Source organism: Limanda limanda, chromosome 7, assembly GCF_963576545.1.
Source record: "Limanda limanda chromosome 7, fLimLim1.1, whole genome shotgun sequence".
Taxonomy (NCBI): Eukaryota; Metazoa; Chordata; class Actinopteri; order Pleuronectiformes; family Pleuronectidae; genus Limanda; species Limanda limanda.
The window spans coordinates 23,768,742-23,783,279 of record NC_083642.1 but is presented as its reverse complement, the minus strand read 5'-3'; the positions used below and the strand labels follow the sequence as shown (position 1 = coordinate 23,783,279).

The 14,538-nt window shown below is 41.9% G+C and overlaps 1 protein-coding gene across 1 annotated transcript in view; it reads right to left on the bottom strand.

Moving 5' to 3' along the window:
• Window positions 1–14,538, bottom strand: part of LOC133005651 (plexin-A1-like) — a 216,688-nt gene that overhangs the window by 175,663 nt on the left and 26,487 nt on the right. The window contains exon 2 of the mRNA XM_061075400.1: window positions 14,175–14,357. Within this exon, the coding sequence (XP_060931383.1) occupies window positions 14,175–14,357 (183 nt within the window). The remainder of the gene's footprint in view (window positions 1–14,174; window positions 14,358–14,538) is intronic.

Sequence of the window (14,538 nt, the reverse complement as noted above, 5' to 3'; positions counted from 1 at the left end):
GAATGTTTCTGCCTTTGAATATTAAGAAGATCTGAGGTGTTGCCTCCCAGGAGGGAGAGATGGAGTGATAATAACATGAGGAGGGGCTGTGAGAAAGTATCCTAGTTTAGCTGCTGATATGTTCAGCAATTTGAACACGACAATAAAGGTTTCAAAATGGGAATTCATAAATCCACTAAAATAGAGGACCCTTATAACTCCCGAGCTTGTCTGATAATCATTATAGGTACAAGTCTTCAGTATAACTGTTATCCAGTGACAGCTGCGTGGACATCCATTGGTCTATTTAAAACAGGGACTAATAAAATATATATGGCACTATTGCAAAGTGTCACAATTTGGTGTAGATACCATAAAACATGTGACATTGAGGAGATGTAGCGCACCTCTTGAATTGTTGCTGTAATAAAAAGGCTCAAAGATATAAAAACATGACTCCATTTATATAGCGTGATACGTAATGATAGAAATGTAGATAGAAATGTAATATTGCTGCATTATGATCCACTGGGACAGACTAACTGCATTAGTCCTGTTGTTATGGTCTAATTCTTTCCATCATCAGCTCATTCCCATTCTCCTCTACCCCCCTCTACTCTTCTCCTTTATTCTGTCTCCATTTCTCTGCCATTCTCTTTGTCTATTGTCCCTCCATATGACTCCGCAACATCAGGCAGCCTGCCAAGACACTGTACACTTCAATTAGAGAAGATACCCACGCACATGCACACACGCACATGCACACACACACTTGCACACACACATGCACACAGACAAAATATATGCACACACATGACGCAACGGTCGCCTGTCTTTCATCTGGATGCTTTGTATGCTACTCAATGATAACCAACAGGCTGCAGAAACAGAAACAGGGAGTGTCAGTGTGTGTGTGTGTGTGTGTGTGTGTGTGTGTGTGTGTGTGTGTGTGTGTGTGTGTGTGTGTGTGTGTGTGTGTGTGTGTGTGTGTGTGTGTGTGTGAGAGAGAGAGAGAGAGAGTTCGCAGGGCTAGCACTTGGAGCGTATCCTAGAGTGTGACTTTGATATCAGTCTTAGTAATCTAAGTCATTCTCTCCGGTGTCTCCAGATACAATGGAACAGGTGCACACACACACACACAGCAGATGGTTGAACACCAGCACTGGTTGGGTTTCTGTCGTCCCTCCATTCTCTCACTGTCAACCTGTATGTGCTTGTCTCTCTAGTTCCACTATTTGCTCATCTGTTGGTCTGTCTGTTTTTCCGTTTGTCTCTTTACTTCATGAAACAAACTCTGTTTCTTCCAACAGGCATCCAGACAATCAATGCATTGATTTTGTACCAGACGAGTTATATCACAGGAAGGCAGAGTATGAATCAGTAAAAGAATGGTAAAAAAGAGTGGGTTGCAACCGACTATGTGGGTTAACCATGTAGGGTCAATGGGCACAATACGGCCATGGTTGAAAATTGATGTGGAACCGCAATACGCCAGTTAACATATTCATGACGTCATTGTGACGTATATATATTCTGCCTGGTGTCAGCATGTTTCGGACCGTCCATTAGGTTTTCACCTAAGATTCTATTCGGTTTGGGAGAGGGGGGTGGGCAGGAGAAATGATAGAAGCGTCATCAACTCGCCCACTCACTCACTGTGAATTCTCCAGACAATGAGTGGCTCTATTCACCCATCGGCTCAAAAGGACATTACATGGACTTTGTACTAGGGAGATATGGGAGTAAAGTCTGATTAATGTCTGCTTCAAATTTGATTTTCACATGCAGCTCTTCTGGTTGATGTAAAACATTTAGGGTTGCAGAATGTGTGTGTGTGTGTGTGTGTGAGAGCAGCTTCTGTGTGTCACACAGTTCACAGCCTCTCTGACAGAGAGAGGTGCTCCTCTCGCAGAGAAAGACTCGCAACTGTGTTCTATTAAAAGTAGCTGTGGTTTGTCCCAAAGCAAGGTTCACTATGTCGATAACTGCTTGTTCGGAAAAGTTAACAAAGAGGAGACAAGCATTGGCAGTCAGGAAATTACAAAGGCGCCCAAATATCACTGATGTGTAATAGTGCTGATTTGTGTATTTAGCCCAACAGCATCACATACTCTCACTCAAAAATCAACACTGGGTCACATCGACGTCAGGGATTGATAGAATAATGTAAGTAGAAAGATTTGAGAGAAAAACAAGAAATTCATTGTTTTTTCCCCTGTATCCAATGAATCAACTGAGACAAGTAATCTTTGAGAGCAGAGATTCAGCCAAAACGCAGGGAAACAAAAAACTGCTGTTGCTTGTTAAACATTATGTAAGTAAGCATATCTGAGTGTTTGTGTGAGTGTTTGTGTGAGATTTTGTGTGAGAGAGTCCATGGAGTGAAGGGTCATTGTCCCTGATTGCAGAGGCCACTTGAGACATTAGATGTTCTCGCTGCAATCACAATGTCCAAAGTGTCCGAATCAGAAATCAGGACACTCCTTGAGAGACGGCCAATCAAAGGCATATACATCATCAAGGACAACGCTCTCACTCTTCCTATTTTTCCATCTCCTTGACTCCCAGTGTCTCTCTCTCATAAACTTACGGGTGTTGAGCTATGACTTTATTGTGTCTAAGAGTCAAGCAGCCTTTCACTAAAACATACACTGGAAAAACCAAGGTCGGCCTCACAGCATTACAGTGTCACACAAACACACACACACACACATTCATGGACAAAGAGGAGTGCCTACAATTGATAAATACTTTACATTCAGTTCATGTAGATGTGCATAGGTCAGCTGCACATAACAGACACATAACATGTAATTATGTTTGAAGGTTTCTCTCTGATTGTCTGATGATGGATGGACATGTGTTGTTTGTGCTTCCCCTTTAATATACGTCTTTATCTTGACACTGTCAAATTTGCAATATAATGACTAGTGGTTCTATAATGAAAATGTTGTTATTAGTATGTGATAATAGAGATTCTGCCACAACCTTCTATTGATAAGAAAAAATAATAATACTCATGCACAATTGTCGCTCAACCCAACAGGCTGGTGTGGAGCAGCAGACCATGGTGACTTGTGGAATACACAGCTGTGACTGCTTTGCTGCAGTATTAGGTGAAATGGCTGAGGTGTGTCATGTGTTGTCGGCTAATGGCAGCACAAGAACACATCCACTTTAGTGGTGAAGATGTGGGCTGGGACAGGCATAATAATCAGGTTGGAGCTGAGTATATATGGGCCTGCATGCGCGTCTTCCTTTGTACATTAAGGTGACAAACTAAGGGGAAACATACATGAGAGAAGATTGATTCCACCCTGAATGGTTTGACGTGTACAAATATGGTATGAGTCACATCCTGTGGCTATCACAGTCTGCCTCAATCTATTTGGAAAGTTTGGCGCTCTCTTCCACCATCTTCAAAACAGCAAATACAGTTAAATCTTTAGAATTTTCTATGTTTATCCCTCTAGTAAAGCTCCAGGGACAATTCATTTCATGTCAACTTTACAACACAATTCCTCTATTTGCTAGATTGTATCGTTTTTACCGCCATTGGCGTTACATAGTGTCAGACACACACTCTCACTTAAGACATCAGAGGATACACATCATTGTCCTGACAGAGCCCGGTGTGAAGTATGAAGCACGCCATGTGTGTCTGCTCAGACAACAGAAGGACCATGTATATGCATTAGTGTGTGGGTGTGAGTGTATTAATGGACAGACAGATGGGGCAGTCTAGAGAAGCAGTTGATGAAGGCTTTACACTGCAGCTGCCCCCTTTCTCTTCCCTGCTGCAGCAAACACACACAAAGAATCTCTACTGGCACCAGTGGCACCAGTGTGTGTGTGTGTGTGTTTGTGTGTGTGTGTGTGTGTGTTGTGTATGTGTGAGTGTAGTGGCAGCTCCCATTCTACATGAAGAAAGCACAGCTGCTGTAATGTGTAAACACACACTTCCTCCTACACTAAACAGTGCACACACTGATGAAGATGGCCTCGCTCATACACACATAGACACACACACACACACACACACACACACTCACACTGTCAGATTACCTATAATCTAAGGCTCAGTGTGTCTCAGAGATGCATACACACACTTTGCACACAAACAAATGTAAAATATACCCTGTGCCGTCATATTACACACACACACACACGCACACACAAAGTCTGTATTCCTTCCTGCATGTGTCCTCTAATCAAATGTGCATACACACATGCACTCACACGCATTTCCCAAGATGTGAAAGAGACGTAAGAGATACATGCACAATCACAATGAAATGACTCTTTCAATCAGACAGAAACCCACGTTGAGGCAGAATCTTTCCCGTGAGGTTAATTCTGAAGATTGTTCACAAACACAAACACACACACACACACACACACACACACACATACACCAACACACACACACAGCTACATCTCTACCTAGAACCTACATCATAGCACAATTCATAAAGAGACCTGTATACACACAAACAGATGCACACACGCCGACATTGCCAGACGCACAGCGACCCCCAACACGCCAGTTGTTCTCCAGATGCACGCCAGACTCGGAGACACATGTCTGCCCATCACCTCCTGTATCTGTGCAGACACATGTTGTGATGTGGGGAGGTTAGCCAGCTCGAATCAGGCCGCTGGCACCTGACACCGGTCATCAGCACAACAGCTGTCTGACTGCATCGCTGGCTGTGGCTGAGCGTCTGCATATGTGTGTGTGTGTCTGTTGTTTGTCTGCACTCATGGCGGTGCACGTCCTAACAGTGGGATGTTCAGACTCAGTGTTTGGGCTGGTGACGTCCACGTGGGTTTGCTGAGTTTGACTCATTGCACGTTTTCATTTTGTCATCAAAAAATGCTCAATATTCATACTGTGGCAGATGTGGATTACATCATAGAAGGGGAAGCCCTTCCTGGTACACGGTGTAGACAGTGGATCATGGAGAGTCGGAAATATACTATACAATAATATTTACAACTAACTAATGCAAAAGAAGCCTTTTTAATAGCCATCAGCATCTATGTCATCTACAGTATCATCTGTGCTGTATCTATGGATGAATGATGGGGCAAAGGAGGTTGCTGCACCTGCAGGTCTTCATTAAAAAGATGTCTTACAGTCTCAATACTACGATTCTCATCTACCTCAGTTCAATTTAAAAAGAACAAACTGTGTGTCCTCTCTATTCACCTATCATATCAGCAGAGAGGCCAAGTTGATAAAAGGCTGGTAAATATTGTATCGATTTCCCTTAGAATTTGGTGGAGACCAAAACAGAGCTAAAAGCAGAATGAATGTCAAATTTTGGTTGATGGATGGTTGGAAGCATGGCGACAAATGAATGGAAATTTTGCTCATGTATTGGCTACATTGTTGATTATCAGTTAATTCAAATTTGATACCTGTCAGTGAATAAAACTACGAGGCAAACCTCCCAGCTTTACATGTAAAGATCTGGTTGATTACTCAACCTGTGAAAACTACTGTCAATAGCTCACTGTGTGTGTGTGATAACACTGTTATGATAATTTGGTGAATTCAAATTGCTCCTAAAACAAACAGCAGCTCTGAGTTATTAAACATGACAAGAACATGGATATTCTTGCATGGATAGTCTACTCTTCATTTAATGATTAAATATAAAATAAAAGAAATGGCGTTGGTTTTCGATAGGATTTGCTACAGTGCTGTGAGAGTACATTCCAGTACATCTTTGACAGCGACACCAATGTCAGAGACTTTTTTATTTGAACTAAAGTCGTCTCCCAGTCGACAGGTTTAGCCGTGATCTTTACTTTGTCTCTCGACACACACAAAGCCTTCCCACTTATCAAAGATTCATTAGCTCACTAATATATCCATCTAGCTCCCCGTGCACGTCATCCATCCATTAACACCGAGCCATATTCCTCCGGAGGGACCGCTGAGATAATGCCCTGCTCAAGGACACAGGGGGTAGTGTATGAAGTTATAGCCCACCTGGGAATTGAACCCACAACCACAAAGGCACATTAGCAGCAGTGAAAAAGTGATGCGGCACAGTATCATGTCAGCCCCTGTCCCGGAGGTGGCATGAGCCCGCTTTTTTTACATTCACAGGCACTAAAGAAGGACTATTTCTGCATCGGTCCATCCTCACCTGACACTGTGCTGACTTTGAAAAGAAGGCTTCGAGGCTTTTTCCAGTACTACTGTCCGTTTTTCTCATTCTTTAATACGCAACAGCTGGGGACTTCAAATTCAAATGAGCACAGAGGAGACATTTTAACGTGTGGAAGTCAGTCTGACGTACAGCCTCACTGAATCATGTTCACTCTGATGCATTAATTTTCTGCATGGTATAACTCTGACAGTAACAAAGAAAGGAAGAAGTGCTGCGATTTCTTCAAAAGAAAACTAATCACATGTGCTTCAGATGGAGATGTTAGAAAATCTGATGATATAACATCATGCTTTACATATTCTGGATCTATTTCGGTCCCTTAAAAACCTACCTGCTGTATCAGTGATGGGGAACATTCAAGCATTTTTAATAGACCATATCAGATACGATATAAAGTCCTGTCCATTATCTTTCCTTTTTTTGCAATAGATGGGAAAGCTGTCAAAAAAATCCGATCTCCATTAAAACTCTCATCCAATGTACAGTGTTGTGAAATCTCACAGCAGCCAGCAATGGTTTATCAATGGGTGGCAGTGGGTGATGAAGAGGAGCTAAAAAGAAAACAGTAACTTTTCATGTGCAGCAGTTGATTATAATTTGAAAAATAAAACTTGAAAATGTGTCTTTAATGCTGAAGACAAACAAACGGTATAAGACTAACACGGCCTGCATTAATGTAGGCTCACTATACCGTAGGCTAAAGCCTGCATTCATAATGCGCCTTGAAACTTTAAATGATTTACAATTTGCCTCTCATTTGCTCAGTGACACAGGGATGACAGCGAGCTACCGCTGGGGTTCAGTGTCTTGCTCAAGGACACAGTGATGGTATATGACTCACTCTCTGAGCATCAGCCACTGTGTTAAGTGCAGTAGTGTTGTGTAAAATGAGTTTTTAAAAATCAAGACTCGAACCAAAGCTATGAGACTTTTTGCATTTATTTATTTTATTTTGTATTTATTAAGCCAGTACATCTTCTTCGGATGTACGGCTTAAATCTGCATGAATATGAAACATGAAGGTTTATGTTTAAAAAACCCATCTATAAAACCTGTATTTAAAACTTTTTTTCACCTTCACTGAATTATTGTGATCTGATTTTTATGAATGCACCAGTGAGAATTGTATTGTATTACTGGTTGTGGAAATCTTGCCCATCACAGTACATTGTATGTTGCTGCTAATGATGTCTGCAAATGTTTACATTGGCTGGCTTTAATATATAAAACTCTCCTTGGGTTGGTTCTTCTTACCCGAAAAAGATTACAAATAAGCTGCCCTCTCTTCCTGAAGTAATCTACAGAAGGACATGAAATTGTCAGTGAGGGTAAATATTGAGGAATTGTAATGTGATGTTTAACAGCTGTGTTTGTTTGTATTGTTTTTATTGTAGCAGTATTTGGCTGCCTACTCAGTCAGGTCTCTCTTCTAAAAAATATGTTAATGTAAATGATAGTTTTCTCTGGTTGAATAAAAAAACCCAATACATACATATAAAGTTGTTATAAATGTTGATATAAAACACCTTAAGTCTTACTTTATATATGATCATCAGTCAGTCTCTCTCTCTCTCTCTCTCTCTCGTAGAGAGAACAGGAGGATAATTCAGTCAAACACTAGCAACGCTCACAGCAGAAATATTATCTCTGCATGATTTACACAGTAGACTTCCCTCAACAGCCTCTCACTACAGCTTTTCTCACACATTCATATATATTTAGACTCACACACACCTGCAAAAAACACTGCTCCATAAACATATGGATGTGTATTATTACCTAGATGCTGTACAGTCTGCACACATGTACACGGTGTAAACTTTCAGATCACACATTTGAGCATGTGCATACCGTGTGTGCGTGTGCGTGTGTGTGTGTGTGTGTGTGTATGTGTGTGTGTGTGTGTGTGTGTGCTCAGAGCCTTCGGGAGTCACTCTGGCAGGAAGCTCCATCCATGTATAAATGACACCAATCTCGCACAAGGCCTCAGAAAAGCCTGTTGTGTATTCTGAGGAAACCGATAAGACATTATTCCACTAACTTCTAGTTAATGAGATAAAGACGGAATTAGTGTGTGCAGGTGTTGTGCTCATCTGCTCATTATGAGTTTGTATCGGAGAGGAGAGACACTTCAGTCGCTCACACACAAAACAGACAGCGGCCCGGCCCAACATTATCAATCATCTCCAGCTTGGTGTTTTTGCCATTTAACCAGGCTGAGCAGCCGATGCGCTGCTTCAATCATCATCTGCCAGTCTAAATGCTACTGCTAATTAGCATTCACATGCTAAATTACCTCCCATCCCATGTTTCCTGATTAGTCTTAATCATTCTGACAGAAAGTAATACTGCTTAGCTTGCAGAGCCAATACTCGCACGACCATCTGAAACCCCAGGAGGAGATCTGAGGCGCTCTCATTGGCCGGATCCTGGGAATTGAGGAGATTGATGCACTGCTTCGACAAGTGGTTTCCCGACCCGCGGGCACAGCCCCTCCAATGGATCATAAGCTTCATATGAGGAAACTCAAATTGATTCACAGGCATTCAAAAAATATTGTCAGTCTTACTGACGTTTCTGTAATAATTGCTTTCTGTGTCAAATACTGGATGGTTCTGTCTCTTCAGGCTTCTATCAGTTGTTCTGTTAAAATAGCAAAGACAGATACAGAAAGAAAGAAAATCATTCAATGATGGAATAAGAACTTAGCTCATTCACTCAAGTAAATGTTTAAATAAACAATATGAAATACTCTTTATAACTTTATATGAACTGAAACTAACATCATATTATATAGGCCTACTACCACTGACATTATATACTATATCTATACACTAACAGTGAAACTATGCGGTGATTTAAACTATGAGTGGCATAACGTATCATATGACATACAACACAACTGGAATTATGTAGCTACTATTTTATAAACAATACCACTGCCATTATATACCATTTGAAATACTACCACTGACGTTATGTATACACACCATCACTGACATGGTATACCATTTTATAAACTACCACTGTCATATACCATTTTATATACTACAACTGACATTATGTACTATAGTTTAAACTACCACTTACATGACATACTATATTATATACACTTCAACTGACATATTTATGTTATATACTTCCACTAGTTACTGTATTATTCACTACCACTGTTGTAACACTGAACCGTGTTTGTAACATTTTACTACTTGACTAGTTGACATGGAGCAAGTTCATCTACTTCACATACAGTTAGCTAGACCAATTCATTTTAGAGCTTTCAACTAATGATTGTGAGTAACTTGATAATCTGACCTCTCTGGGCTTCCACCAGATATTCAAATGGTATTTCGATGGGAACTCTACCTTTGGTGAGGTTTCCTTTATATAGTGTTAGAATATGGTGGGAGATTATCATACAATACACAAAGCAGTAAAGGTTGGGGGTAGGTGGATGAGGAAATATACTGTGTGTCAGGTCTGTGAAAAACTCTCAGTGAAACAAGTGGAACATCTTGCGTTGGATAATCGGAGTGGGAGTGGGAGGGGCGAATGACATGGCAGGAGCAGGTGAACTCCTGTTTCACCTCTGCAGCTCTGAGAAGCCTCGAGTGTCCCCAGTCTTACTCGTCTCCTTGTCTCCTTGTCTCCAGGCAATGAAGTGCCAGCGTCGTGTCAATCAACCTGTTGGCACGGTTAGCTCGGTAGTGCTGTACTCCAATCCTGTCACTCAGGCTATCTTCCAAGATTGAAACGATGGGTAAAGTAATTGGATTTGCTGCTAGCAGGGAAATGATGAAATTACAAGAAACCACCCCCCCCCCTTTCCCAACCAACCAACCACACACACACACCTTCACACCGCTCGGAGTAAATCTCTCTCTCCCTCTCTCTCCGTCTGTCTTTGTTTCTGAAACCTGGAAATACCACAGGCTGTCGAGGAGTTTCTTTTCTTCTCCCCTGATGTGGCAGGAGCGCCTTGTTCTCCCCGGTAGACAAAAGAGGCGACGACATGAGGGGAATTAAAGGATTTCCAGGTTTTACCGAGATCTGAGGAGGTTTTTTTCTTTTTTTTATGAATGTGTCTGGTAAACGGAGCACAAGGCAGCTCACAGAACTAATAAGTACCTCAACCACTCCTCGTCTGCATCTTAAGCACTGTCAATAACGTTTTAACTTTTATCTTGTAATCTCGCCAAACCGTCTCAATGGCTCCCTGGTGGCTGCAGTCTTGGTCATATCATATTAATCAATAGTTTAAATATACCTCCTCCTCCATATTAGTAGAGAAGTCATAGTACAGGTCAAACAAGTAATTCCCATCAATAGTTTCTGTAATTTCAGACAGTTCTTATCACACTGATGTATGCAATGTTTTTTTAATGCAGTTTTTGTAGGTTTATATTAGTTATTTGTAAAAATAAGGTAAAATGTCATGATTGACACCTGAGACTGACTCATGATTGGTCGAGCGTATCGGCGGAACCTTGCTGCTTGGGCAATGTTTCCCATTGCACATCATAGGTCCAAGAAAACTTCGTTTTATTTATCAACCATTCCACATATCATATTGGCCATCCATTCTAAGACATGCGCTGTGCTAAAGGTTTCAATTGCAATTAACTATTATTTTCATAATCTGCTGAATAATTTTTTAATTTATCAAAGCGGCACATTCCTATTGCAGAACTAACTGAGATGATTAATCCATTATCATTAATATAAAATTGTTCATTATAAAATTGGACTCATCAATTCAGTGATTAATTGTTGCGTCTGATACACAGATCACCGCGTATTCAGTGCCAGTATTTTGTTATTGTCTTCTCTCTGATAACAACTGTATATTAACAAAGGCCAAAAAGAGCCATTACTTTGACTCAGGGATATTAATCAGATGTCGTCCACTGCACCACGTAAAAAAAAACGTGAAAAGACTTTACAACAGAATGATAAGTTGAACATTTTAAAACCAAGAACTGCAGCAGCCGACAAGGACAGCTAATAAAACATGTTACTCAGAAAACTCAACAAACTCAACAGGGATGGAAATGTTGGAGGGATTTTGGCCCTCCATGCTGTGTGCATTGTGATTATGTTGACGTCAAGCAGCATGGATTAACTCTGGTGCACGTCCCAGCTCCATCTCTCTCACGAAGCACAGAGATGCCAACACTTGCTCAACGGACTGTCGATAGGTTTAAGATTTACACTGGTGATTATATATTCATGGATCAATCGATACAGGGAGTCTAGCAGTCGAGACATGTCCACGCAGGCGAACACGCATTTAGCAACGTTCACATTGTATGAATTCTAATGAGTGTGAGCGGGCGCCTGTGTAGACGTCAATACACTGCAGCTTTACATTTCATTAGGCCAAGGAGCACGGTTTAACTCCCAATGAAAAGCAATAAAACCACACAGCCCGGAACCATCTCTCTCCCTCTCAGCATCTTTCTCTCTTTTTCCTCGTCCTAACTCTACCCCCCCGTCCTCCTCCGTCCTGAGTTTTACTCTGCACTAATCTAGTTCAGCCGTTTAACACTTGTTCTCTAATTCGGTTGGAGAGAAAAAATTGAATTTACAACCAAACTAATCAACTCTCGGTTTAGAGGAAAGAGTTACCAGGCACAGACAAATGAAAAAAAGCCTCATAAAGAAACAACAGTGTGAGTCACTGCTGATTTATAGCAATTGTTGCCCTGTGTCGCCATTTCCCTGCTCACGCACAGACGCCTGCATGTTGCTGCAGCATCTGCATTGATCTGTGTGAGGACACCGGCCGCCTCCACCTCCGGGTTCACCTTCCTTCAGGAAGACTGGCCGGCTGAGGGGAAATGGGATTCCGATCAGCGGGATATCATCCGGGATCTGCTGACCCCACACGCTCAACACACCCACAAATCATCCGTCTGCACAAACACACACATACAGACAGTCCAGGGGTCAGGCGCAAGGACTAGGGGACTAGGTTTCAGTCGACTTAGCAAAACGCCAGAGACAGGAAGCTATAAGGAGGCGTGTGTGTGTCTCTGTGCCGGTGTGTGTGTGTTGTGCATATCATCATAGCTTGTAAGAAAGCACATTCCCCTGACTACAGAGACACACAGAGCTAAATCCTGAGTGGTCATATTCAAACTAAGCTGAATAATGTAGATGCCTTTTAGTTTAGTTTTATAGAGCGTGACAGAAAGTACTATGTAAACTCATTGAGATCATTTGAAACAAAGGACAAAAGCACCTGCAAAAAAATAGTGGACTTCAAAGAACATTCTGGAAACTTTTCAAAGTTAAATGCCAATGACATTAAAATATGCATCTAACTTTTTTTATTTCATTATTTTAAATTATGTATGTATTAATTAAATTATGATTCTTATCCTCAGGTGATTGTTTATTGGAGTATCTGGAACACGGACACACTCCAGCGTGTCCCTGCTGAGGCAAGAGGTGGAAAAAAATAGAAGAAGAAACAAGCTCACAGCGGCTCGGTGGGAACTCAGATGAAGGAGATGCTGATTGGCACACGCACCATGCGGTCTACTCAACAGGGGTACTTGAGGTGCACACACACACACACACACACACACACACACACACACACACACACACACACACACACACACACACACACACACACACACACACACACACACACACACACACACACACACACACACACACACACACACACACACACACACCTACTGTAAACCCACAGGCACACACACAAAGGGACACCATGCTGCGTCTATGCTGAACATGACGGGAAATTACTGCTATTACTACTTACTGCTAGATTTTGACAAACCCGCTGCAACACTAAGCACAGACCACACACACACACACACACACACACACGCACACATACATGCACACACACACACTCATTACTGGGATTCTTATCGGCTAAGGTACTCAGAGGACAAATAAGAAATCATCTTCACGCCCCCACCTGCAGGCAACTCAGAAACCCTCCCTGGCTCTTGACAGACCCTGGGAGTGGACCACCACACAACACTCAGCAAGATAACATGCACACAGCTCCAGATTGTCAAGCAGCATGAGCTCCACTCCACACACACACACACACACACACACACACACACACACACACACACACACACACACACACACACACACACACACACACACACACACACACACACACACACACACACACACACACACACACACACACACAAACCTGCATGTCTCAGTGTGTTTGAGCGCATCTAATGACGAAGCGGTTAAAACACACACACACACAAGTACACACACGCACTTTTACAGCTGATGACAAAAGTAGTTGTCATTAACACCAAAACAAAAGACTTTTGAAAACACATCACAATATTACACAAAATTGTTCCAAAGTGAAAACGGTTTTCTACAATGCACAACAACAACAAACACACATTTTTGTACTTCTATCTTAGTGAGGACACTCATTGGCATAATGCATTGGCCAGCCCTTTACCCTAACCTTAACCACAACAACTAAATGGCTAACCATAACCCTAACCTAAACCTTACTCCAACACTAACTCCCAAACCAAGTCTTAAACCTCAAACAAGCCTTTGACAAAGTGAGGATTTGGCCGAAATGTCATCACTCTGCACGGACTATGCTCAATATGGTCCTCACAATGTAGAGTACAAGAAAACACACACACACACCTTCTCTATCTCTCTCACTGACTCACTGATTAATTTATATCTCTGTACTGTATAAGCAGCATCCGGTGTCAAAATCCAGAAAAGACCCAATGAAAAATAACACAAATTCCTATTAAACTGTGTCTGCAAAGCAGCATTGTTCCTCTAGCCGTGATATTCTTATCAAAAAAGTAATGTTTTGACCCAAACTTGGTTAAATGTTTTAAGAGTTTCCCCAGCCACACAGCCACGAGACATCAGAAGTAGAGTTCCAAGGTTTTTACATCACAACCACCATAGCGATTTCACACTGCATGTAGACACAAACACAAACTTCAGGAGACCTACCTTCTTTATGTGTCCGCTGCGAGTGCCTGTGAACGCCACAGTGTGTCCGCGGTAGTCATAGGCCGCCACGGAGGTCATGCCGTCGTCCTTGTCCACGTAAAGAGGGATCCCCTCGATGGCTGTGGTGCCCCCTAAAGGCTGGTTGAAGTCCTGGCCGCAGAAGTTATCGTCTATCTGCAGAGGCTGGGGTGTTCAGAGAGGGGTGAGGATAGAAGGAGAGAAACGCCATTAACTCAAGCATTAACACCTTTTAAATCTCTTTCTTTAAAATAACATTAATTCTTAAATAAGGGGGAGGCTTTCCATCCCCTCAGCACTTAGTAGACGTTTTATGGCTCTGAAGCTAAGCCAAGACGCTACAGAT